Source organism: Pleurodeles waltl, chromosome 6, assembly GCF_031143425.1.
Source record: "Pleurodeles waltl isolate 20211129_DDA chromosome 6, aPleWal1.hap1.20221129, whole genome shotgun sequence".
In the NCBI taxonomy this organism is placed as follows: Eukaryota; Metazoa; Chordata; class Amphibia; order Caudata; family Salamandridae; genus Pleurodeles; species Pleurodeles waltl.
Window position 1 is genome coordinate 744269715 of NC_090445.1, and position 27567 is coordinate 744297281.

The window sequence follows — 27567 nt, forward strand, 5'->3', positions numbered from 1 at the left end:
ATCACATTACAAAACATAATTTAAACTTTATATTTGTCATTAATCACATATAATAGGCTCTTGAATTGATTGACTGACAGGTGTAACTCAAGCATGGGAATACTCAGAATAGAAAAGACACAATATTCAGTACACATCTTTGGGTTTAGAAAAGTCATTGGTCTTCCTGGAGAATTCCCCAAAGTAGTTGATCAGTGTTGGCCTATATGCAGGGGTTAATGTAAAGTGTGGCAGAGCAGAAGCCCACCATGAATTATCTGTTTTCACTGAGATTCTTGGTGACTGTAAGCTTTTTCCACAAAATGCTGGCTTGGGATGCCTGTGAATGTCAGCTGGGGCCATGAAATAGAAGTCATACAGCAAACAAATATAATGATGTGTATGCCACAATATCCATTCTAAGGTGATTTCTATTGGCAGTACCTTCTTTAAGGGTGAAAGCTGTGCATCTCTTCCATGAGATACTTAACATCTCTAAGGCACTTTCCTCTGGTGCTCTTTAAATGTACCCCCTGATGATCCTTGTAGTAGACACTCTTGATTTCTTTGGAAGGGAACCTTAGTTATTATTGTAATAGAGACTCTGATGTTCTTTGTACAATAGCCTCTGAAGTTCCATGTACTATAGGCTCTGATGCTCTTTGGAAGAAAGCCTCTGATTTTCTCCATAATCGAGCCTGATGTCCATTCTATGGTAGCCTTTGGTGGTCCTAGTAAGTGGGCCTCTTTTGTTCTTTGTAAAATAGCCCTTGATGTACTTTGTGAGATAGCATTTGATGTTTATTGTGTGATAGCCTCTGATATTATTTTTAGTAGAGCCTCTGATGTTCCTTGTAATACATCCTCTAATGTTCTTTGTAAGATAGGCTGTAGTGTTCTTTTCATGGTAGGATCTGATGTTCCTTGTAAGATTCATTGTGATGTTCATTGTAAGATGCACTCAGATGATCTTTGTTAAAAAAAGTCTATGATGTCCCTTGTAAATTAGGCCTTGGAATTTCATGTTAGAACTCCTCTGATGCTCTTAGAACTCCTCTGATGCTCCTTTAAAGGTACTCTCTCATGTTCCTTGCAAGCTAGTCTCTAATGTTCTTTGTGAGATAGGCTGTAGTGTTCTTTTCATTGTAGGATCTGATTTTCCTTGTAAGATTCATTGTGATGTTCATTGTAAGATGCACTCAGATAGTCTTTGTTAAAAAAAAGTCTATGATGTCCCTTGTAAATTAGGCCTTGGAATTTCATGTTAGAACTCCTCTGATGCTCTTAGAACTCCTCTGATGCTCCTTTAAAGGTACTCTCTGATGTTCCTTGTAAGCTAGTCTCTGATGTTTCTTGTAATAGCAACTCTGATGTTCTTTTTAAGGTAGCCTCTGATAGACCCTGATGCACACTGTAGGATAGCATTGCAAGATAGCCACTGATTTTTCTTGCAGTAGAGCCTTTGATGTCCCTAGTAACACAGTCTTTAATGTCCCTTGTAAGATGCACTGTGATGTTCTTTGTAAGATGCACTCAGATGTTCTTTGTAAAAAAACAAAAGTCTATGATGTCTCTTGTGATTTAGCCTCAGACATTCCTTTTGAGAGATCCTGCGATGCTCCTGAAAAAGTACCAACTGATGCTCCTTGTAAGATAGCCTCTGATGTTACTTCTAATAGAGATTCTGGTGTTCTTTGGAAAATAGCCTCTGATGTTCCTTGTAATAGGGATTCTGGTGTTCTTTTTACACTAGCCTCTGGTGTTCCTTGTCATAGAGCCTGATGTTATTTGATAGATACTGTTGGATGATAGTTATAAGGTCCACTCTTGTTCCTTAAACAAAGCCTGTGATGCCCCTGTAAGTTAGCCTCTGATCTTCCTTGGTAAATTTCCTCTTATGTTCTGTTTAAGTTACCCTCTGATATACCTTATAAGGTAGCCTTTTAAGTTCAAGATAGCCTTTGAAACTAACCTAATGTTCTCTGTAAGATAGCCTCCTATGTTCCTTGTAATATAGTATCTGTTGTTTTTTAATTTACAGGGTCTCTAACCTACTTCAGTTTCTGTACCTTAAATGCTCTGATTTCGTTTTTGCATCTGGTCAAGATATGATAAAAAGGGAAGTTTCAACGGGTCTAGGAAACCTTATGTAAAATATAAATTTATAAAATGAAGGCCTTTTCTTTACAGTGGTGATGCTAATTGTATCCTTTTAAATTGTTTACAGGCACAGAAGCTGAAAACTAATGATTCCTCAGAGGCAGAACTTTGTCTATTGAAGGTAAGCGGTATTTCCAGTAGGAGAACCCAAAACGTCAGGGGTTTTGGAATGGATGGAGGAGCAACTCCATTCACGAGCTGCCAGCTCTGATGTGGAGGCTCTATGGTAGACTAGTAGAGACAAAAATGCTGGTCCTTAAGGCATACAAACTAAATGAATACTTTTCCGCCATAAACATTCACATATTTGAGCTAAGGGTGAATAAGGAAGCAAACAAGGATATTTTCATTTATTGCACAGCTGCCAACGATTAAAGGAGGGTGACATAATGAGTTGTCTGACTTACTGCAGTAGGTAAGCGAAAAGGCAGGGACTGGAATTCCCACTGAAACTGTAATACAATTACTAGGTAATTTCCCATCACATTTGCGGTTGTTTTTTTTTAGCTCCCAGGTGCCCTTTTGAAATGTTTTCAGAATCAGATGAGATGAACAAAAGTCCCACAGGCCTTTTTGAGCAAAACGTTGAGACAGGACTTCCTGCTTTGCTTGGGTGAGGTGCTACCTCCTGTAGTAACAGAGCAGGGTGATATATTTGTTGAAGCAGAGACACGTCTGCATGTTAGGTTTACTGCAAATGGTATACACAGACTCGTGTTTTGCGTTCTGCCATTATACCTCTGTTCCTATTTGAGTTACTTGATCCTGGGACAAGGAAGAACCATTCTTTACAACTGCTCGTCCACAAGAGTGGCCTATTTTTTTCTGATGGTTGGTACAGCGGTCTCGTGGCTATGTGTCGGGTGATACATCTACACAGCAGCTCATTGCAATCAGGGACTTCGATTTATGCCTTGCCTTACAAGTCCTAGTATGGATAGTGCTACTGGCTAGAAAAATACGGCTGACCGTGTAAGGCACTTGGCCACTTAGTTGATATGGCAAGGAATGTGAGAGGGTGTTTACACGGCAGTACCCTTTATATTGAGCAAGCATGATTAGAAATCTATAGCAGCCCATGAATGAGCAAATCCTGAAGCGAGTGTGCATAGGGTCTGCTTTAGGAACACAGACGATTCTACAGATGTATTAATAGTAAATGACTATTACATTATCAGCTGTTTTGATAGCTGCGAACACTTACAGGGCCATCATCAATTGTTCCATGCTTTTAAGTTAAAATAATTTTGGGCACTGGAGCACATAGTTTTGATGTTCAAAAATATGGACTTACAGATCCCTTAATGCAGGGGGATATTAGCTACAGCAATAGGACTGACAAAAGGTGACCATTGTGCAGTTGGCATAGTTAGCATGTATGGGAGGCAGAATGCTTAAATATAAAAAATGTGTTGTACATTTTACTAAAGGTCTTGTGGTAGGATCAGAACATGCTAGGAGTTTTCGGTGTCGGGTATGAGTAGTTCGTCCCGCCATGTTATTCCTTTTCCTTCTGACACTTGCAGTACCAGAATGCAAAGATTAAAACCAGGCAGAGCGGACGTCTCATTGGGACAACTTGGCGTTGCTGCTGTCTTGCAATATGTACCTTAAAAAGTGGATAGGAATGAAAATGGAAAACAGCCCTAAGTGTACACTCTAGCAAAAGATATTGAAAGAGATGTATATTTTCTAAAAAAAAGAATGCATTTGATGTTATGAAATAACTTCCCTCTTGGACAGACTTGGCAGGTGCTTTCTGTCTCGCCATATGACATTGGGGCCAGATTTACTTCTCTTTCAGTCAACATAACTGAGCAAGGCAACTTGCTGCGCAGCATTGCGTGAAAGGGAGAGAACAGAAATGATCCATGTCTACTAAGCACCACCGCAGGGACCCTGACACTATAGTGCAGAGGTACCTGCATTACGGGTAGGAATATTGTTGAGCAAGAAGGGATACTTTGTAGGCAAGGATGTGCCGAATTTTTGGTGCAAATCCATGAGGCTGGTGTACGAGGGGATTTTTTTTCCTTCCTCGTTTTTTCCTCTTTGCAAATTTGCTGCTCTCTGCAGTACACGTGCAAACATTAATTTCCTTTCAGCATAGTTTTTGCACTGGAATGAACTCCTTCCTGCTTAGAGACCACAACACAGACACCAGTGCACTATGGTGCAAAGATAGCACAGTGGTGTCTGAGTTGAAACATGACTGTAGTGCATGCACTATCGCAGGAAGATGGCAGAACTGCGCCACTTCTTTTTGTATACAGCATAGTTTTGTCCTCTCCATTTGATGTAAAAAAGCACAGCAACTTTGCTTGCTGTCCTGCGTTGCTTGAAAACTTTGTAAATCTGGACCTGAGCTTACAACGCAATAGGTTGAGGTGACACCTGCTTCTCACATTTGTGATTCCAGAACGTGTCCCTTTCAACAACTCATGTATCAGATCATCCCAGATAACAATATCTTCATGTACCCTCATCTGACTGTCCACATAAAGAGTAATAAATGAACCAAACTTGTTTCCAGTTATTTGTCTTGAAAAATCATAAAACTTTAACCTGCTCCCAAACCATGCCATTACAGATTTCTGCCTGTTCAGAAATAACATTTCCCTTTGTTTCTTTTCTTTTACAGGTGGACGTAAAGTCTAGCAGTGGCCATATGTCTTCGGACAACTCTTCCGCTTCGTCCACACTGGTTCATCATAGCACCCTTCTGGTCGTGCTTGCCGCAGCGCACACTGTTCTCCTTATGCTGGGTGCCATGGCCACGTCATAGCCACTGTTATGCCAACCCGACTTCCAAAAGAAACGCAACCACCCAACACGTATACTTGTAATCTGTTTTCTGTCCTCTGTCGTTTATCTGAAATTCCGGTTCCAGATGCCAAGTCCCGGGGCCCCCATTGCACAACTGTGTTAAAATGGAAGTTTCTGCTGATATGTATATGCCTTGTAGTATACTCAAAGTGCGACATTCCCACTTTAGAGGTTTTTGGACATGCTGTGCGTTGGACTTAGACAGTTTGTCAACATGCCCCTTTACTTTACTCCTATCTGGGAATGAAGATCAGCATGTTATTGGATCCCTTTTCTTCCAAGAATACAGGATTTTTGTTTTAGTTTATGTTGCCACTGTCCAACGGATGAACTGTAGATTTGCCAAAGGATGAGCAGGATGCAAATGGGGGTTCCTGCCACCGGATCATCGCTTTCAGCAGAAGAGGGGATGGAAAACAAAGCGACATTCTGGTGAACTGTAACCGGTTGAGAGCCTGTGTTGTAGAATCCGTCTTCTCTCTGTCCTCTGCCTTTGTACAGTAAAGTGGTCCTGCATTCTCTGCTCATGAGCCATCCTGTATCACAAACGGCCATCTTGGATTCCTCTGGATGAGTTGCACATTGAATCAAAAACATTGTAGAAAAATCGTCACCAAGACATAGGTTAACAACCGAGTTGATGAAGGACAAGTACAAAGACTTTTTGCCCTTCTTTCTGCTCAGTTTACATTAGTCCCTACTTAACTACAACATTTGTTTCTGTTGCGTGTAAGATAAGACGACAACATGGTTGCCAACAAGCAAATGCTTTGCAGAGGACCTTATCAAGTGGCAATGAATGGCCCAATTGGTCGCTTCAACAAATAACGCAGCAGATAAGTGGACATCGAAGGGAAGCACCTCATTTACTTCATAGAATGGACCCTCAAGGGGTAGATTGAAGCACACTGGTGAGCAAGCATGGAGGATTCTTACAGCACTGCTTTCACACCTTCACAAGCACCAAGTTACCACAGAAATACTAAATAAAAAACAGCACAGCATGACTATACCATCCACATCTTCATCCAATCATCTATGGCTACCCCAGCAAGGAAGGCTTAGATGTGAAAGGCGCTGCTATAGCTCCAGATGGCCAGAACAAGTTAATCTTGGGAAAGCAAATGTAGCTTTTGTTTTTTTGTCATGCAAGTGTACTTCTCATCCCCCTATACTCACCTTGTAATATTGCTGTTTTATGTTCACTGTCACTTTATTAAGAATGACAATTTGTTCCTTGTTCTAAGATGACGTTTTTTTGTATCATGCAATCTTAGCGCAAACTACATGCTACAACATAGGCAGCTCGCATCGACTGCCCTTTGTGCAGCCGCCCTCACGCTATGCACATGAAAATGGTCACCAGGCAGGAGGTTGCTGTTGCTGCTTATGTGCTTTATGAACGCCCGCTCCATTCTCCATTCCACATCCCTCCATTGTCACACTTCCCAATAGCTTAGTTTCCTGGTTGAGACCAAAACATGTTGCTATGAATCCAAAACACTGCGCTGCTACCCACAAAAACAGAGCATACAGAATAGGTTCCTGCTGGTGAACGTGCTCTTTTAATATGCACGAGCGAGCTCCATGTTTGGTCGTGCTGTTTCAATTTTCTGAGAGGCTTTAGTTTATTTGTCCCTGATTGCTATGATGATGGGCACATAATCACTCAAAGCTGTACAAGGAGTATACCATTTTTCTTACTGAGCTTTTACACCATATGGGAGAAACATTACACAACATGCACACATTCGTGAGGGGGTCTGAACAACTTGCAAGTAAACAGTGATGCAGACAAAAATAGTAAACCTCTGCAAGCAACCAAATGACTGCCCTTAAGAACTCAACAAATACCCATTAACAGTAATGTACAAGACAATGTATTTCGGCTGTTTTTTTAATATATATATATATATATCTTTGCAGCTTCTGCATCTTATTAGGTTGTGGTAGTTTCAAGCCCTTTAGGGACCGAAGAACATGAAAACTATGATGAGAAAATATTTCAGAATTGTTGGGATGCGCGGGCCACCAGCTATTTAAATGCACTTTCTAAATTGGAAAAAATTCTTATGACCTCATCGGTTTAGATGGCAAACAGTAGTATTATTTGTACATTTAATTGAAATATATCTGTTCCATTTGGTAGTTATTACAGTTCAGTTTTCTGACCATAACATGGCCACTACAAAGAGGGCAATGATTGATGGGAAAGGAAGTACCTCCAGTGCATTTCAGTGGAGTTAATACCTTTGGGAGGAGAATTGAGTCACTTTGCTGCAGAAGTCAAGGGCAAGGAAACTTGTACTGCTCCTGAACATGCAGTATTATGTTTTTGTAGTAAACTGCTGTCACCCATCTCCCACCTACCTTTTAACACAATATCAAAGGTTCTGTCTAAAATTAAAACGTAACACAAAGTGAGGCTGGTTAACGTAAAAGGAAGCCAACAAGGTAAGATGTAATAGAGAGCCTATTGTCCAGTTCATGTGCTTAATTGTCAATGTTAGCGATTACCGAGAGTGGAAGTGTTTTCCATATTTTCTAGTAAGAGTAAAGAAAGCAAGACATCAAGGAGACCTATGGGAGCATGTGATAAATTGTATATATAAGGAGGGGGGTGAGGTAATTTATATAGAGGCCACCCCAAGGAAGTTATAGGAAATATGAGCCCAGACAATGAGACAGTTATACAGAGTATAAAAGTCTATGAAGAATCATATTATCCAAGAGGGATTAGTCAGAATCTCAGAGCCCCTGGTGCCCTCTTTAGGATACAGTTTGGTAGTCTGTCTGATGTTAATCCCCCTCTTTCTTTGCAGTACGAGTTGAGTCTGGGGTCAGAAGATAATATTCCAAAGAGGATGACCTAAACATGTGTGATCATGGGACGGGTGCTGAGTAACACGTCCGCTGCTGTTGCACAACAGACTTGATCACCTGAAGGGAAAGCTGATAGACCATCTTTTCTCACATAGGTGTTTTTGTTGGGCGGCTTGAAGAAGTTTCCAACAAATCATGCCTCATCCAACAAACCGCACCACCCATATTTGACTTCCTTTACTGTCATACGTCACACCCTTGGAATGGAAGCACAGACAGCTAAGCTTTAGTCTCATGCACACAGCATTATGCCACATGCCTTTCTGTTCTTTTTCATAGGTTCAAGGGAAGTGCCGAAAAATCCCCTGTAACCCACCTAGACAGCAGCTAAAAACCCTACTCTGGCTGTACTTCAACTGACCCCTAACACTTACTGCCCTTTACAAGATATAGGATTTTTGAGATTATGTCCCTGCATTTGGCTGCCACTTCACGTAGTGTAGCCTCACCCTTAACATCTAGATTTCACTTTGTAGCCAGTTGAGGCCATTTTTCAAGTGAAGTTTTTTTTTTCCTTTTCTGGGCTACTTTGAGGTATAACAATCTGCCTTGGTGAGAAATGACAAGGCAGACTTTGCTGACAGTGGGCTTGCACACACACACACACACACACACACACACACACACACACACACATATATATATATATATATACATACATACATATATATACACACACACACGTTTTGGGGAACGCATTGGACAACAATACAGGATAAACACAACCTGGCCGAAAACACAAAGAAAACTGAAAATAATAAACTCAATATCCACACTGCAGTGAAGACACACCCCAGGATGACAAGCCGTGATCCTGGAGCCAGGTAATAGATGACCATCAGTTACACGGTTTAACGGCTACTAAGAAATCAGCAAATAAAGGCTTTTTCTCCAACTGCAGGGGAAACAGTTCATGTTGGTTTTAATTGGAGAGAGGCCTTTATTGAATAGTTCTGTCATCTCACCCTGAGTAGGAAGCCCATGCTTAGCACCTAAGGGCCAATTATAAGGCGATAAAACACACATTGGAAACAACAGGGCCCCACCAACTAGTCTCCATCGTCTGAGCTTTTCATCCCTTAATGAAGATCTATTGGGTGACTTCTCGGTGTCCATAGGCCTCGTGGGGACGCAGTGGTACTTTGTACAAATCTGACCTATCGAGCTGTGAAAGATTTCTGACTTCAGGCAGAAGCATCCTGCTAGTGCCAGGGTAGATGTGCTGAGTCCATCAGGCGTTACTTTTACCACCCCGTTCCCTCTGTTTTTATTTCCTTTCTTTAACGTTGGCTTTCTGTAGGGTGGAGGCATCTTCCTAACAGCACTTAGGGACAGATTTATGGAAAAGAAGCACAGCGCGGTAATGAGCCATAATTGCCAGCGCTGCACTGTGTCACTTAAGAAACACAGGGATGCGCTGTATTTAAGTGAATACAGCGCACCCCTGTATTGTCCTATGCGCTGGCGCTAAATTTAGCTGCTAACGCAGGCATCCTTACATCATCGTGCAAGGATGTCTGCGTTGAGGGGTGTGATTGTTTATGTGCAAGAAGGTGTCTCTTCTTGCACATAAACAAGGACTAATGGCGCTTTGGCACTTCTGTGTGTGCTGCATAATGCAGCACACACAGAAGTGCCAAAGCATCATTTTCAAATGATTGTTTATATGCAGGAAGGGACACCTTCCCGCACATAAACAATTATTTCTGGCATTTTGCTCTTTCTATGCGTGCTTCAAAATGCAGCACGCATAGAAAAAGCAAAAAATGAGGAGGAATAAAAGTATTCCTCCTCGTTGCGCCCTGCTAACGGCACCCTGAGGGTGCCGTTAGATTTTGGCACTGCCTCAGGTTTACGAAATATCACAAATCTGAGGCAGCATCAAAATGCAATTGGTGTTACTGTGCGCATGACACAGCAACACCTTTTGCACGCCACTTCCATGCACAGTGCTGCGTGGGAAGGGGCTGCATTTACAAGGTGACGTTAAGCCCCAAAACGTGGCCTAATGCCGCCTTGTAAGTACGGAGCAGTGATTAGCGCCACAGGAGCAGCACGAAAAGTGATGCTCCTGTGGCGCTAGGGGCCTATAAATACACCTCTTGATGTAAAAGGGAAACCAGCACCTGTGAAAGTGAAGCTTCTTGCACTGTACAGATATGTAAATATTTGGAATGCTTAATGATAAGCAACGCATTTGTAACCTCCTCCAAATGTTCCTTTCGGAGATAGAACTGTGACCTTTGCCCTTTCAGGGCACACGTGCCTTCCCTAATCATTGTATTGCTTTTTTCGGAGAGTGTAATTTAATCAACTGTTTCTGCATAACCTGCTTCAGCTGTCTCTTGGCTAAGTTCGAGCTAATTATATAAAAAGGTCACTCACAAATATGAAAATTCCAGGTTTGTAGATTGTCTGAAAGGCAGAGTTTCAAGACAAAATCTTTCTAAGATGTCTCTATGTTTATCTGAAGAATCATAATCTTTTTGTGAGTCAGTCCCACTGCATCCAACAAGAATCAAGCTAGAACAATGAACACCCAGTCATATATTGTACTATCTGGTCCCTGGGGCGCAGAGATCACACCTATGCTCGACCTTGAATCATCTGTGCTGAGATTAAGAAGGGAGCCTATCTTTTGAAAGTAGTTCTAAAATATGTAAAAACTCATTCGATCTAGCTTGAGCTTGAAAAAACCTAGTGACTGAGTAGCCATAATTTGTTGTTTTTAAAACGGTTTTGGAATATTTAATGCACCCTAAAGTGAAGCCTCCGAGCTTTTGTGGCTCTCCAGAGGGACACCATGATTGGTATCCTCATTCCAAGAGGCGAAGGAAAGCGACCTCCTACTGCTAGCCAGTTCGCGACACCGCCACATGCTCAGGAATGGAAAACATCCCTAAAGAGGAATGAAGGCAGAGCTGTTTGTCCAGCGCTTCCATCCCCAATAAATACTCTTTGGCTTCCCTTGTAACGACCGCTCGAATTAATTTTCCAGATGTGCAGATCAGGTGCTCCTTTGTGTGAGCAGGTTGTCTGCTAATGAACCAGAAACCAAAATACAGGAATTTTAAACCAAGCTGAGACCACAAAACTCATTTAATCTAATACACACAAAACACCAGCTGAGGATGGGAACACAACAGGGGTAGTAAAAGAAAAAATCACGTAACACAGAGTCAGTTCTTGCTGCACCACTATTATGTTTTTCTTTAACCCTCAATATGGCAGTTCAACGCCTTGTAGTCAAATACATTGATCTGGATTATGGGTATTAAAACATTCTGTCCTGTTTTTGCTACATTTAGTAATTACTGCTTTACCCATGACTGACTTCACTTTTACCGGCGAGGTCCATTTTACAACCATGACTGCGTCACTGCACTTCAGTGCCATACAATACATTTTAGATATCCTGGAAGCATATCTTGCAATATGTATCCAGCTGACAAGCCCATGGAAGTCACTAATTTTCCTGCACAGAGAATACACAGAGTGACCTGTGCATGCGCAGCCCCCATCTCATTAATGCGATGCATCTTTTCAGCCTCAGAAGATGTGGTAATGCCCGGTTACCTACAGGTAAACTTCATTACTCCGAGTGCAGGTCTTCCTCGTCTCAGTCGTGGATTCCCTTCCCCACATGGTCCCATCCTGCATTTTGGCTCTTTTGGGTTTGGATATAGCATGATGTGGTTCTGTGGGACTTCTGGTTATATGGCATGCTGGGATATGGGTGGCCATATTGGGGGTATTTTTCTGGCTGGTTAAGGTAATCAATTTCTGTGGTAGCTGAGTTCTGCTCATGCAGGAAGGACTGGACAAGGAAGACATACAAGGAGGTAATGTTTGCAGACGCAGTAGCTGCCCTGCTACCTCACCGTGACGGTCAGTTCCGATTGGAACAGCTACTGCCGATGATTGCCAAAGGAGCCACAGCCCGGAGTGTATACTCTTTCCACACAAAGAGGCTGCTGAAAGACACATTGGGCTTTAAACAAAGTGTTTACCATTCAAATCAAATGTTTTACGACACCTCAACCATGGAATACCTAGCTATGAGCCCTTTACAGGAGAGTGTGTAAAGTATACGTCCTGTCTAAAAAAAAATCATTAAACCTCCTGATCTTCCAAGAATTTTCATTGTTTTTTAATTTTATTGTTATTATAATTATTCTGCTAAATACTTTTAATAAAACTGTGTACAAACCACTGTCGTCTCCTATGTTTTCTCCAGAGCCTGCCCTAATGCTCTTGTGGATGTGTTTCTTTGAGTAGAGAATTTTGAAGGAATATTGACTGCCAAGAGACCATATGAATTGTATACATAGAGCACCAAACTCAAGATCCACTTCTCTATTGTTTTACAAGCTGGTAAAACAGCTTACTAGGTTCTATACCTCCAGCAGAGATCTGTTCCTAACTTGACGGTTCATGAGAAACATCCCCACAAGGCATTTCATCTGCCCATGTTGATTGATAGTGCTGACTTGGTTGATAGTGCTATATACACTGTTACATAGCGCCAAAGTCGCACGTCCCAAATGTTTATGTGCACCTAAGTTTAAATAAGGTGCCCAAAAGCAATTTGCGGGTGAAATGTTCCACTACTAATTCACAGAATCAGGAAAGATTGAATTTTACCTTCAGAAATTGGTTTTACTTCGACAGAAATTCTGCCACTGTTAAGATGTTTCCACATTCACAAACTTATTTGAAGGGATGGATTTCCTAGGTGATCCACTTTAAAAAGTATGAACATGCACAAATTCATAGCCACTCTTGAACAGTAGTAATTGTGGTTCTGGATGGAAATTCAATAGAAAACACACCCGATTTACAGAGGTCTAAAATAGTAGTTTATAAATAAAGGAAAAACAATTGAGTGCACTTCATGTCTAGAGAATTTTATAATTGTTATAATTAATATTTACTACTGGATATATAAGGAACTTTCGTAGCCTTGATGGAGTACTCTGGAAAATTTTCCGGTTCTCGAAAAACTTGGGAATTGTCTCTAAAGGTAGGAGCAACATTGTGGAATAAGTTTCAGATGTTTTGGAGTCACATCTTTCTAAATCCTGCTACACGTGATACATTTTGATAAATATTCACATGAAAATCGGACAATACTATGTTTCCTGCACAAAACTATTTTAGATTCATGATCTGGGGTTAATGTTTTTACTCAGGAATTGGGACGGTAATGGCATGTTAGATACAAAAAAATGCAGAATTTGGGTGTCCACAACAGGCATGGATGAAATGACTCATGATATTGTCGACTGAAAGTTATGTCCCAGACATTAGATGACATCTTCAGATTGTATGCTTTTTTGACATCAACTAAGTGTAAAAGGCTGCTGAAGTGCATGTCCAGACTGGTAGCATGCTACACGGTGTGGGTGTGTGGAAGGAAGCCTGTGCGGTTATCGGAGGAGGCCCTTGTAAATCTAGAATAACCACCCGGCCCCACATCTTAGACTCCATTTTCAGCTTCTGTTTCTTCACTGTCAGTTTAAGATGTGGCAGCAGGTCAGAAGAAAAAAGAAAATGAAGATCAGGGCCTTTTCCAGATCTGTGGTCTTCAGGACTCAGTAGTATAGATCCTGTGTGAATTTGTTCAAATATTTTTTAAGATGAGGATTCTGTCCACCTTTTAACAGACACAGCAATCTTCGCATTGTGGGCTTGGCTGAAACCAAGGACATGGGCAAAATGGAATCTTTCATAGAGCAACTGTTGGGGAATGTGCTGGGCAGGGAATTTTTTTTGCGATTTTTCAGTGTGGAAGGGGCTCACAGATCGCTGTACCCAAGACCCCTACCTGGTGCCACACAGTCGGCAGCGGTAGTCTGGGAAACATTCCAATAAGGACCCATAGTATTCTCCCCTCTGTCGCAGATGTTCCACTCTCCGATTATGAGGGGCGGGTCTCAAAACTGTATGTGATGTTTGGGGACTCTTGTCCCTACCACAGCATGCTGGCAAAACACACTGAAGGGCTTACTTGGGGACAACACTTTGCACAAGTTTTTGGAAGTTTTATTGTGAGCAAATGAGACATGTATCTATTAACTACTTCCATAAATTCATTCACTTACATTTTTGAACAGACTACACTATAGGCTGAAGTACTCACATAATATTGATGCTGCATGCTTCTCCTGCTGTGCTAGGTGCTCTGCTGACCTTGTCAACTTTATACAGTTGGCCCGGAACTGCTATCCAAAACATGAATTCCGGCTAGAAGTCACACGAGCAACCAACAACATAACTTTAACGCATAAGGCCTACACGCCAGTTCTTTTATTACTGGGCAATGTTGCTGATGTCCTATACTCCTCTAGAAGATTAGTGGTGTTGCTGTTGTTGGCTAAACGTAGAGTAGAAAGGACATGGCTGACCTGAACGGTTCCTCCTTAATAGCGGAGGAGCATCACCCCGCCTGCTATGAGCGCAGCAGGCAAATATAAATAAAATGGCATACTAAATGGTGTTTTATTTTGCCCTCACGCTGTGTACAGCAAGAGAATGAGGGAATGAAGCAGGGCTGAATCCTGCAATTGCAGGAACACTGCTGCACCATACAGTGCACATGTCCAGTTAACTGGCTGTCTAGCTTCGGCCAGCCTGATATGTGCGCTGTAGACCCAGCAATACCCTGGCTGTCAAACAGTCGGGGGACTGTTGGCACAGGACCACAACCTCAAAATGAGCGCTGGGTTAGCCTGCCCCCACCAATCCAAAAGATGCACTTTTGCTGGAAACAGCATGAGAGCAGCTCCAGGATTGGTTAGCATTCTGTTCCTCTGAGCAGGAAGGAAGTCCTTACATTCCTGCTCATCGACTTGGAAGAGAAGTGCCACACCCGGGGGAGCCTGAAATATGGTGAGTTTGGCGCCATCCCGCCCCACCATATTTTTAACCTGCTGGCCGCCACTGAGGCTGATATGTCCCACTCCCACACTGCATGATTGGCTTAAGGTTGCAGTCTAATGTAACAAACCAGCTGAACATTATGCTATGCAGCAGCCTCTAAGGATATTTGGGGACGTATACGGCTAATACACCCGATGTTACCTTATTGGGTCCCTGACCCTAGGTTACTGTCTTAAGTATAGATGTGCTTGGATGATGCTCCACCTTACATTTGCTTTATGATCCCTTGCCTTGCGATGGCCACTTAACTCTCCGAGACCCAGGTCGACAGAGTCTCTATGAGGTTTACTATTTTTTACTGTCCCTATATTCTTGCTAGTTCCATTTACTCCTCGTGGCTCACTGCTGATGTAACCTATGATGTAGAACTTTGGATGCATTGGTGATACAATTTTTTATGTGCTGTGTTAGCAAATACTTGTCCAAATTGTATGACTGTGATTCTGAGATTTCTTTGTCTGTTTTAATTTTGTTAAGTACTAAAAGACAGGGATTAACATAACAAAAAAATAAGTAAAATATGGATTATCTCCAACAAGCCAACCTCCCAGGACTCTTTTGAAGTCCTTAAATAAAACAGCCAAATATTTTACCACCATGGCTCACTTTTGCTCTTCCAAAAAGTCTATCTTCCAAACCTCCAAAAAGCCTGCCTCCTACTGTTTTTTTAACATTGCTTTTTTATAATTGTAATGAACGCGTTCCTACAGAACACGAGAAGAATGATTATAAGTGAATTAAGGGGTGTGGCCTGACACAGAAAGATGTTGGTTGCCCATTAGCCCTGCTCTTGTGGGGTACCCAGGTTTTGCAGCTATTAGGCTGCACACGATTGGCCAAATCCATGGAGACTGTGGAACAACTTGGTGGCTGTCTGGGAATGCTGAGAAAAGGATGTCGGGCACTACAGGCAGACATGAGTATGGGGAGCTGAGCTGCGGCATCTGAGTATATGGCTGCATGACCTACAGCAAAAGTTGGCAAGGAGGAAGAGGGCCGTGAGAGACCCGAACAGGATGCATCCCGCAATCCCCACCCCGGTCCTGACTGGCAGGGACTTTTTGGGTAGGCACAAAAAGCACTGGTGAAGGGAGCCATGCAGCATGCCTGAGGCTGAAGGGACTTGGCTTGCTGCTGTGGATGTGTCCGCAGCCTCCATTGCAGTGCAACTCAGACAGAATGGCGTGCCCATCTCTCTTTGCCCACATATTGTGGTGGTGAGTGCCTGCAGTAGGGGCTTAGGAATGGCTGTGGCCCCTTCTCCTCCTCCCCTGGATGATGTAACTCGAGCCATGCCGTACATGCCTGCTCTGGGACCTGGGGGTTGACATATAGCCAGAGACATTTGCCACGGATAGCATGGGGTACACCAAACTTGGTGCAAAACTGCCCCCTCTCATGACATGGGGGCCCCTTCTTGCATCAGGGCCGTGGCTCATTCCTGAGCACTGGAGGAACCCCTCCCACAGGATGTGAGCACTGGTCATATAGTGAGATTGCTCGTGCCTCCCCAGATTGGACCTGCTTCACTGTGTTAAACTGAGTTGAGGGCGGGTCTCCCGAAGTGGAGTGTTGCGCTGCCAGCGCTCATCACATACCACCATGGGACACTAATTGTTGGGCTAAACCATTCATATGACAGAACTGTACAGCTTTAAGGACTGCACATGCCTGCCCAGACTGGAAAGTACCATACCTGCTGGTTAGGGGGAATAGCGGTCCTAACCAATGATATTGAAAACCCCACCACCACCATGCCAGAAGTTTCACACGATCTCTTAACACACCTTATCAATGGAATGCCGGGAGTCACGCAAGGATCCCCCCTTAGCGCTGCCACTGTCTGAGCCCTTAACCATAGACCTATGGATGCCCTCCACTCAAATGGCATTTATGGCAACATCTCCTGTTATGCCTTATTCCATGGCAACAAAGCTGCATAAGATCCTTTTTGCCATTGAGGACACAAGGCAGGACCTTGGTGTCAGGGTGGGTGCAGCGCTGTGGAGCTGGGTCTGCTATGGGGAAAACCAGTGCAAACTCTTGGACAGAAACATGCAAACTGAAACGGCCATACAAGTTTACTGGAGAGCAGAGTAGAAGATGCTGAACGTAGGTCACACTGCAGCAACCTATGCATAGTTGGCTTCCCAGAGGGTGCAGAGGGTGTAGACCCTATCGCCTTCTTTAAGACCTGGCTGTCCACCTTTATAGTGCCTACAGAACTATCACCCTTATGCACAGTGGAAAGAGCCCACTGATTGGCCAACCCCACCCGGCAACCCCCCACGGCTGGAAGTGGCCCAACTACTGAACTTCAGAGATAAAGATAAGATCCTCCAAGTTGCCAGGCACATAAGCCACTTTGCCTATGGAAAAGCACATATACTCCTTTTCCTGGATTATCCACTGGCAGTCCAACATAAGCAAACTTCAATTGTGGGCATGAAACGGAAACTGACCCCCCCCTACTCTCTGCTGTTCCCATCAAAACTCAAATTCATTGTGAACTGAAAGATCTACTTCTTCATGGACCCTGGTGCTGATGGGATTGGGTGGGGAAATGTAGCTACGAGCAGTCAGAATCTGAACCTCACAACCCATGCCACTGCTCTACAAACCCCCGATCCAGGTGCATGTGACGCCACTCAGGGAGGAAGGTGAGATTGACTGCCATTGTGCCTACACTAGCACAAGCACAATGAGAAATGATTCTGGTCCTAGCTACAGTGACCAGCATCTGAGAGCTGGATGAGTCAAAGGGGGGCCCTTCAGAACAGAGGTCGGACACTTTGTTGTCCAGCATGGCTTCAATTTTACTCCCTACCATTACAGCACAGACAGTAGGAGATATCATTTACCTGTAATTGTCACGTACTGAGCTGGACTTCTCACCTCTGGATTTCGCATTGGCGAATACACCAAGGGCCATATTTATACTCCGTTTGCGCCGAAATTGCGTCGTTTTTTTTTACGCAATTTCGACGCAAAACTAACGCCAACTAACGCCATATTTATACTATGGCGTTAGAGGCGAATAGCGCCAAAGTTCCCGGAATGTGCGTCATTTTTTAGCGTGAACCCCTTCCTTGCGTTAATGATATGCAAGGGAGGCGTTCCCGTCTAAAAAATGACTCCCAGGCCTTTACGTGGTATTTATACTCCCGGGCAAAAGAGACGCCCGGGAGTTGGCGTGGCTAAAAACGGCGCATTTGCGCCACTTTTTAACGCCTGCTCAGGGCAGGCGTTAAGGGGCCTGTGGGCTCAAAATGAGCCCACAGGTGCCCTCCCATGCCCCCAGGGACCCCCCCTGCCACCCTTGCCCACCCCAGGAGGACCCCCAAGGATGGAGGGACCCACCCCAGGGACATTCAGGTAAGTTCAGGTAAGTTTTATTTTTTATTTTTTATATTTTATTTTGGTGGCATAGGGGGGCCTTATTTGTGCCCCCCTACATGCCACTATGCCCAATGACCATGCCCAGGGGACAGAAGTCCCCTGGGCATGGCCATTGGGCAAGGGGGCATGACTCCTATCTTTACAATGATAGGAGTCATGTTGATGGGGGATGGGCGTCGTTAAAAAATGGCGCAAGTCGGGTTAAGACGATTTTTTCGACGTAACCTGACTTGCCCCATTTTAAGACGCCCATGCGCCATTTTCCCCCTATGCCGGCGCTGTCTGGTCTACGTGGTTTCTTCCCACGCAAACCAGGCAGCGCCGGTCTGATTGCGCCGTCTAACGCCATTCCATAAATACGGCGCCCGCATGGCGCTTCAGAATGGCGTTAGACGGCGCAAAACTTTTTGACGCTAAACTGCGTTAGCGCAGTTTAGCGTCAAAAAGTATAAATATGGGCCCAAGTCTTCTACAGGTCCTGGATACTCCCAGATAAGGGCGACCCCTTCTAGTAGCCATGGTGCCGTTGACAGGCTACGCCAAAGCAGACCGTACCCACCAGAAGGAGTCCCAGAGGGAAAAAACCCCAACACTGGGGAAAAAAACCTCTAACAGGAACTCCTGAAGGAAAACAAGAAAAAACAGGACTTGACAACAGGAAACAAAAATAGGCAATATCCAGGGTAAAAGGCAGGAAAAAAGGAACAGGCAAAAATATCCCAAGGCAAAAGCAGGAACAAAGAACAGGCAAAAATCTCCCACGGCAAAAGCAGGAACAAAGAACAGGCAAAAAAATCTCCCAAGGCAAAAAGCAGGAACAAAGAACAGGAGCGAACAGCACAACCAGAAGGAAGTGTTTGCAACGCAAGGAGGAACAAGACTGACTGACTTATATACTGAGAAAAGGGAAGTGACATCACAGGAAAGGGAAGTAACACCATCTTGGATTGGGAAAAGCCCATAGACCAGTATAGAAAAAAGGAAGTAGTATAAAAGAAAAACAGAGCATGCTGGGACAAAAACACGAAGAAGACAAGATGGACACAACATGGATAGAGACAGGCAAAAAGACCAACAAAAACCCCACCACCAACAACAAAAGAAGAAAAAAGGCTACAAGTAAGTGTAGCGCGACCGGGAGCGAAATATATGCTTCCTAGAAAGCATAGTCAAAAAACGCGGGGAACGGCGCTCCGAATATTGGTAGCCCGTTCCACCCCCGAGGACAGAAAGAGACGCCGCGTCAGAACGCGGCGTTACAGTAATAGGCCTCTACCCTCCTGAATGTAGCCAAAATGCAATTACTGTGGAACCTGTCACTTCTCTTTACTAGATGCTCCCACCTGCCTTAGATTATGGGGGGATTTTAACTGTGTCTTGGACATAGAATTGGATTGGTTGTCCCCCCTCCCCTACTTTTCCCCAATGTGCATCGCAACATATTTGTCACAATGATTCACACAGTGGTCACTGATTGACAGCTAGCGATCCCTGCACCCAGCTGAGCGGGAATACCCATATTACTCCCTCCACAAGACTTTCATGTTAGACTAGATTTCTTCCTCTTTCACTCAACTACACAACTCCTAAAAACAGATGCAGAGTACTCAGGAAAGACCCTGACTGATCATAACTCTCTTCTTTTATGACTACATGGGGGTATATGCTTCACCAGCACCCACTTGGAGTTTACAGCCAGCAGCACTTGAGGATTTAGTATTCCCCGAAAAGACCTGTGAAACCATTACACTTTACATAGCTGAAAATAGTAACACAGTTGCCATGCGCCTAGTAGATACTGATGCTTTAAAAATAGTGGCGTGGGGGCATTGCATTCACAGTACCATCGGGCCATAGGGCACATTTCTCAGAGAACTAGAACAAAAGGAGACCTCACTATGAGACCTGGAACAGTCATGCTGGAGGATGGTTCTCCCCGTGATGAACTGACTGAGGCGAGAGACCGTCATTCCCAGCTACTTGAATCACTGCGATGTATTGACTACAGGACATACCAAGCCAATATGCACTCAGATAGGGAAAGGTGGGGTTTGCGGTAAACTGGGCTAAGACCTGACTGTCCCACTACATTCCGATTTTCCACCACACACAATTACGGTTGACATTCATGACATCAAATTTGAGCCTTGTACCTTTCAATACCTGGGCATCAATATTTACTTTTCAGCCCGATCCTGATAGATGGCAACCTTATGAAAGCAATCTCCTCTTTTCGACCCTAGAATCGCCTCCTAGGGCTCCCTTCTCCTCACTGTGCAGAGTTGTGTTGCACTTTCTAAAATGGTACTGTTGCCAAGGCTTTTATATTATTTCACCAATTTGCCGGTCATTATTTCCTATAGCACATTCTAATTAGTGAACTAAATGTTAGGTAACCTCATATGGAACAATGGAGGCACAGTGGCCCTAACAAAACTTCAACTTCTAACGGATCATGGAGGTAAACACAATTACCTAGCAGCACATCTCCAGTGGCAAGCCATTATTTAATGGAGGTGTGCATGGGAGGAAAGGTTAGATCCCTGTGCCTCGTGCAAACCTGTTCCTGCCAAAGTCTACACTACTTGCAACCCTTCGCAGCCTACTCCGGGTTGCACTTGAAAGCTATCGCAAAGTGCTGCAGGCCTTTGAGACACCGCAATATACATGGGAGTTTCCCCTGCACTCCATATGCACCTTCAGGTTGATTGTTGGCCATGAGGCTCCCCGTGAGATGCATCCTGGTGGCCCTCAGAACTCGAACCTACTCCTACCCCCACTGACCACGCTAGGAACCTAGGCAAAGAAAGGAGGGGGTGTGTAACGGAGCTTCAATTACATACATTTTCATTCACTTAATATTCAGGTGCACAGGTAAGGTATGTAAAGGTATGTGGTCCAGGCAGAATAATTAACCACCATAATCTACTTAACTCGTTTTGTGTACTAGCATTGTCTTGTTTTGTGATAAAAATAAATTTTAAAATACCAAGGCCCATATTTATACTTTTTGACGCAAACCAGCACAGGCACTGGTTTGCGTCAAAAAATTTACCGCCGGCTAACGCCATTCCAAAGCACCAGGCGGGTGCCTTATTTATGGATTGACGTTAGCCGGCGCTGCAGGCTGGTCAGAGTAAAAAGAAATTACTCGAACCAGGCAGCGCCGGCATAGGGGAAAATGGGGGTTGTGCGTCAAAAAATGGTCAAGTCAGGTTAGAGTAAAAAATCATGGCTCTAACCGGACTTGCACCATTTTTTGACGCACAACCCCATTGAAATGACTCTTGGCTTAGCAAAGACAGGAGTCATGCCCCCCTGCCCAATAGCCATGCCCAGGGAACTTATGTCCCCTGGGCTTGGCCATTGGGCACAGTGGCATGTAGGGGGGCCCAAGTTAGGCCCCCCTATGCCACAAATTGTTTTTAAAAAAAATACTTACCTCAACTTACCTGCAGTTATCTGGGATGGGTCCTCCCCTCCATGGGTGTCCTCCAGGGGTGGGTGGGGGTATCAGGGGGTGTCCCTGGGGGCAGGGAAGAGCACCTGTGGACTGCTTCCATGGTCAGAGACCATGGAAATGAGCCCACAGGTCCCTTAACGCCTGCCCTCACCCAGGCGTTCAAAAAGGGCGCACATCAGGCTGGGTGCAGTTTTTTAAGGCCTGCCCCCTCCTGTGCGTCAAAATGACGCGGGAGTATAAATAAGGCGCAAATGCCTTAAAGTAATTTTTTTGGACGGCAACGCCTACCTTGCATGTCATTAACGCAAGGTGGTTTCCCGCATCCATAAAATGACGCGCACAGAGGAATTTTGATGTTCGCGAGTTCGGCGTCATTGTATAAATATGGTGTAAGGTTTGCACCGAATGTGCGTCAAAATGTTTGACGCACATTCGGCGCAAACAGAGTATAAATATGCCTCCAAATCTTTTCAACTTCTTTGAATTAAAGCAGACAAGTGGTCTTAATTAAAATAGAAACAATGCCTATATTTATCATATACCATATCCTCACATTTTTCCAATTGCGAGTCATAGCCCAAGATGCAGTGGAAATCACTGTGTGTAATAATTTGCAAGTGCACCTTGAGCGTTTTGCACCTGTACAGCACATATTTATAGCAATCAGGGGTTAAGTTAACAGTTGGTAATTTTTTAAAACATCTTCCCAGATTTGACATGTTGGTGCCCTGGTACTGTTGCAAAATAGTAACAGTTTAGACAATCAAATATCATGTGTGTATGAGACCCAGATTCGACAAGACAAGTCTCGTACAGCCATTGGAGGAAGCCATAAAATCCCATACAAACATAGAACAATTTGATAACATAGACACCTCTGAAAGACAATATAAATGAGTTTGTCTATTGTCCCATTCAACTGTCTACGCCAAACGCCTGACTCACCACTCTTCCCCACAAGCTCTCACACTCCACTAGATACATTCATTTTGGCAATCTTGCATGTGATGATACAAACCAGCAATCAACAAGGCCTCCTTCCATCTTTGTTTGTCAAACGATATGAGACTGGGTAGTGACGTAAAAGTTAATTTAGGAGGCTTTCCTTCTGAGTTGAATATTGGCATATTTTGCCTATCATTCCACATTACATTTTCAATTCCTTATATGGTATAATATTGTTAAAATCATAGCTGGATGCAACAACAAAACACTCTTGTTAGCCAATTTTTCCTTTGTTCAGTCGAGTACCCATTCATCTGCTTGCTATTACACTATACCTAGGTAATAGATATTTTTTTCTTATGACGGGCAATAGATTTCAATGTTTTTGAAGTTACATTTCTTAGACTTCATCTTAGTCTTTTTTTTTTATGTGGAGTGGTCTCTGATACTCCTGAAACTCACATATGTTCATAAGCTTTAGGTGGAATGGGGGTCCCCTGAAGAGTGGGTGCTCCACTTGCAGCACTGGGGCTGCAGAGGCTTGTGTTATGCCCCCACAGGAGTAGAGATACCTGGGGGTCGCTCCTGAAGAAGGTAAGGGTGCCTATCTATAGAGCAGAGTAACTATCTCATAAGGAGCACTCATTTACGATCTAATGTACTCTGCATGGATGCCTTAAGTCTTCCAAATTTATATTATCACTTTGTCAAAATGCACCCTCCACAGCGTCATTGAGCCAATGTCACAGAGACACTTACACTGAGCCAGTGTCATTGAGCGAGTATGTCTCCTTTTGTCTAAATTAAAAGCTTGAGTGCTGGCAACCGTCCATGACAGACATGGTTGCATTCTGAGGTTTTGTATTCACCCTACGATGCAGGGACTGAAAGGAGGTTACCCGCCAGCCACCGGAGGCTTACATGGCAGGTATTGATGACCTGGCACCAGGCGGTGGGCACGGTCTGCTGACTCAGCTGCTCTTAAATAAGCTTTCACACATTCAAATCAAGCCAGCTTGGGAAGAGGCAGCTCGGGCTTTTCATTTCTCCTAACGAGAGGTCCTTTATCTGTATAAACTGATTAAGCCGACATCACCTAAATAGAATAGCTGTCCAGGCATTCTCTTTTTCAATTCTCTTCAAATGACACATAATATGGCATACATATTTACATTAGACATGAGTAACGCAAACTCTTTTCAATTCTCCCCTTTTCACACCTTGATTACTTCTCATTTTTAGGTCCCGGCTAGAGAGCACATGCACTGTCTCTTAGAGACATTTTGTTTACATACAGTGGGCTTACAGCCCGCCCATAGCTTACCATTGGTTAGTGTCAGTGTTGCTCTCATTTGCTTTGTTCCCATTTGCTATTAGGGGTGGGCAGAGCTCACGGAGTTCAACTCTGTGTAAGTCCGCAAGTTAGCTAAAAAACTCTGTGAAGTTCCGCGGACTTCCGCGTGCGGCGGAATGCCGCCTGCCCCCTCAAAACAGATGGTCAAGCACACCCTCTATCTTGCAGCAGCTTTGCACTTGCTTCCTTCGCACATGCACACAGCTTCAGACCACCCTTCCTTTATTGCCCAGCACTACACAGCAGCTGACACTAACCTGGTCTCCAGCTCTCTCTGCTGGGCTCAGCACCGTACCCTCTAACACCACTTCCTTTCTCAGGCACTCTGGGGAGACAGGTTCTTTCCTGTGGAGCTGTCCGCAAGTTTCCTTTTTTTCTGAGTCCCCGTTGCCAGCGGCCTGGCTCTCTGCTCCCTCTTCCCCCTGCTCCTGGGATGCTGAGGACAGTGAAAAGAGGGCGGGGTTGAAACCAGAGCTGGTGCAACCCACCGCTCAGCAGCAGTTTGCACCGTGCTTTGCGTCATCAGGAAAACATGAAAGGTAGACCTCCTCAGGCCTGGTGTGTTAGAGCAGGCCAGGGTGGGGATGTCGCACCCTTCATGGGAGGCGGTGAGTGGTGTGGCACCGGGGATAGCTACGTGCCAATCGCCTAAAATGAAACTGGTGGGACATAACATGGTGTAGGTGCGGGGGACGCAACACATCTACACCGCCGGCCCGAAGAAGGCACTGGGGAGGCCGCGAAAGAGAGCAGGACATGGAAATAGGCAGCCCTGAGGTGGCTGGGGTGCATGAAGGGGATGAGCTGGCCACACAGCAGGAGCGTAAGCCTACAGGAGAGACTAGTGAGGAGCAAGGGCAGAAGGGGGCATACGGTGAGGATCTGCCCCTGGATTTGTCAGCTGGGACAGCCAGGGGAGCTGGGAAGGCAGCCTGCTAGGCCATGGGTGGCAAGAGGAAGGTGAAGAGTGACAGGCAAAGGGGTGATGGGGCTTTTTCACAAAGGGGGATTATGAAATTATCAGGGGGTGACCCCAGCACCCAAGAAAATCAAGCCCAGGGTCCCAGTGTGGGGAAAAAGGGGCAAAGGGCAATATGTCAACTGTCACCGATTGGTCTATGGTGGATATTGTGGGCAGAATTCAGGAACAGTGCAGGTTTGTGGCAGAAACCGGGGGCCACTGGGAGAAGCTTTGTAGGGACAGGTAGGGCGCCTCGGTGCCATGAGGGACAAATGAAGATGAAGAATAGTGTGGAGGGCCCATGAGGGGAAGAGACCCTGAGGGATAGGCAAATGAAGGAAGATATTGGGTTTGGGTACCGCAGAAATGTGGCAGAGAGAAGCAGGAGGCCAGTGCAGCCTATGGGGTCAGTAGGGCAAGGCGCATACATGGTAGTAACGACCAGTTGGCAAAAGGAACATCGAAGCGAGTAGGTGAGACTGGCAGACAGGTGGCGATGCCAACAGGGCACAAGACGGCCACTGGATGTTGGTCGAAAGAAGTAGGCGGGCCAGCAGCAGCCTTCCATATGGTGAAGGAATGATCACAAGCATCGAATGGCAGGACCCATGGGGGATGGACTGAAGATACAGCATGGAGAGTTGGATGATGAGAATGCGAAAGTGATGCGTGAAGTGGAGGTGGATGATGAAGTGGAGCTCGATTATTATGATGACAGCGAATATTGGGAAGAGGGGGAAGTGCGTGATGCAGAGGTGAGCAAGATGGGTGAAGGGTGCAGGGGGGCGCAGCAGAGGCAGAACACCCTCTTCAGTTGATGGTTTGCAGATGTCCAGTGCGGATAAGGGAGCCACGGCAGGGAAACACAAAGAAGATTGCAGACATGGCAGCAAGATGGTGCATGAACCGAAGAAGGGGCTCAAATGTAAGTGGTGGTCAGGGTGGGAAACCCCAAAGTTTGACGCAAGACAAGTCCATTACACATCTGTTGGGGTGGGAGATGGGACAATATATGAGGAGGTAGGGCCAAAAAAGGGTAATGGGGAGGTGCGGGAGCAGTCCCAAGAGGGGCAAGAGGACCAAGGTGAATGTGGGAATGGACGCTTAGGCGACTGTGAAGAAAAGTGAAGGGGGTGCATTGGTCAAGGTAAAGAAAGTGGGGGACACAAGATCAGGCTCCCGTACATGGGGCTGGTGATGTGGCTTGGGTCCCTTGTTTCTGAAAAAACAAAAGCCAGAATATGGAAGCATGAATATGTGGATGTGTTTACGCTCTTACGCAGGGACATACATGCTAAGGTGGGGTCCAAGGAGGATGAGTGGAAGCTAGCGTGTACGCCCCAAGTCCCTATCACAATGGAGACTCAGACATCGCGTTTCTAATATATGCAAGTATTTATTGTGACAAATACCCAGATAGAGCTATTGCTCTGTTCAAATACATGGACATCATCCGGGAGGTTCAAATGCATTTTGGGGTTTACGCATGGCTTAGTTATGACGAGGAGTTCTGAGCTGAGGTGAGCGTGAATTTCGATGTGGGGAGATGTAGAATCTGAATTGTGGATGCAGTGAATGTCGTCATTGCAGTCAGCAGCATCGACCCACGCAGCGAGTGGTCTGTCTATGAATTAGAAGCCTTTTCAGCCTCATCCCACCCAGGCAGTGGCGGGTAGCATGCAGCGATCCCCCAGTGTCTAACGTAGGAGCCTGCTGGAACTTTAATAAGGGTTTCTGCTCACAACACCCCTGTAAATTCAAGCATGAGTGCTCAAAGTGCGGAGGTCAACATCCTGTAATGGAGTGCTTCTTGTTGGCTATGCCAGCAGAACAATGGAGGACATTTAGAGGGTGAGGGGCTCAAGGCAATGCTAGGCCAAAGGGTGCAAATGCAAATTAAGCATGACAAGTTGCTGCCCTGGTTGAGTGTATATCCTAACAGACCACATTGGGGCTGGAGTGGGGTTTCGGAGAAGGTTTCAGGGTGGGATACCAGGGGCCAACAGTGAGGAGTTGGGGCTACAATTTGTGGTCGGCCAAGGAATCACCAGGAGTGGTGACAGAAAAATTGCATAGCGAGGTCAGTGAAGGAAGGATTATGGACCCTTTCTACGGGTGGCCCATGGAGCATTTGATCTCACCTTTGAAAGGTGCCTAAGAAAACTAAAGGAAAGTTTCACCTCATACACAACTTTTCATGTCCAGAGAGGGTGTCAGTGAATGATTTCATTGTTCCAGAGGACACAGGGGTGGTCTATGCTTCGGTGGACGATGCCATTCACCTTCTTCATAGGTGCAGTAGGTGATTTGAACTGGTGAAGTGTGATATCGAGGCGACTTTCCAGCTGCTTCCCTTTCAGACAGCTGATTTTTCATTATTGGGCCTGCAAAATAGATGGACAGGGTCCTTCCATTGGGTTGTGCTGTCTCCTGCGCGTTGTTTGAAGCAGACAGTACCTTTATGCAGTGGGTTTTCATGAAGGTGAGCAGACATTGTGCAGTGTCTCATTATCTGGATGACTTCTTCTTTGGGGAGAAGCCTGGGTCCTGTGCACGCAGCAGGGCATTGAGGTTTTTTGTGAAAATGGCTAGTGAGCTGAGAGTTCCCTTGGCTCCTGGAAAGACAGAAGGTCCTAGCAGGGTACTGACTTTCCT

General features: G+C 44.9%; 1 protein-coding gene across 5 annotated transcripts in view; it reads left to right on the forward strand.

Annotated features, from left to right (window-relative positions):
* The window catches only part of GFRA1 (GDNF family receptor alpha 1), a 380929-nt gene extending 368869 nt beyond the window's left edge, over window positions 1–12060 (forward strand). For all 5 annotated transcript variants that reach the window (XM_069239268.1, XM_069239269.1, XM_069239270.1 and 2 more), the window contains 2 exons: window positions 2207–2260; window positions 4781–12060. In XM_069239268.1, the coding sequence (XP_069095369.1) occupies window positions 2207–2260; window positions 4781–4924 (198 nt within the window). In that variant the 3' untranslated portion in view covers window positions 4925–12060. The remainder of the gene's footprint in view (window positions 1–2206; window positions 2261–4780) is intronic.
* Window positions 12061–27567: the final 15507 nt, after the last annotated feature.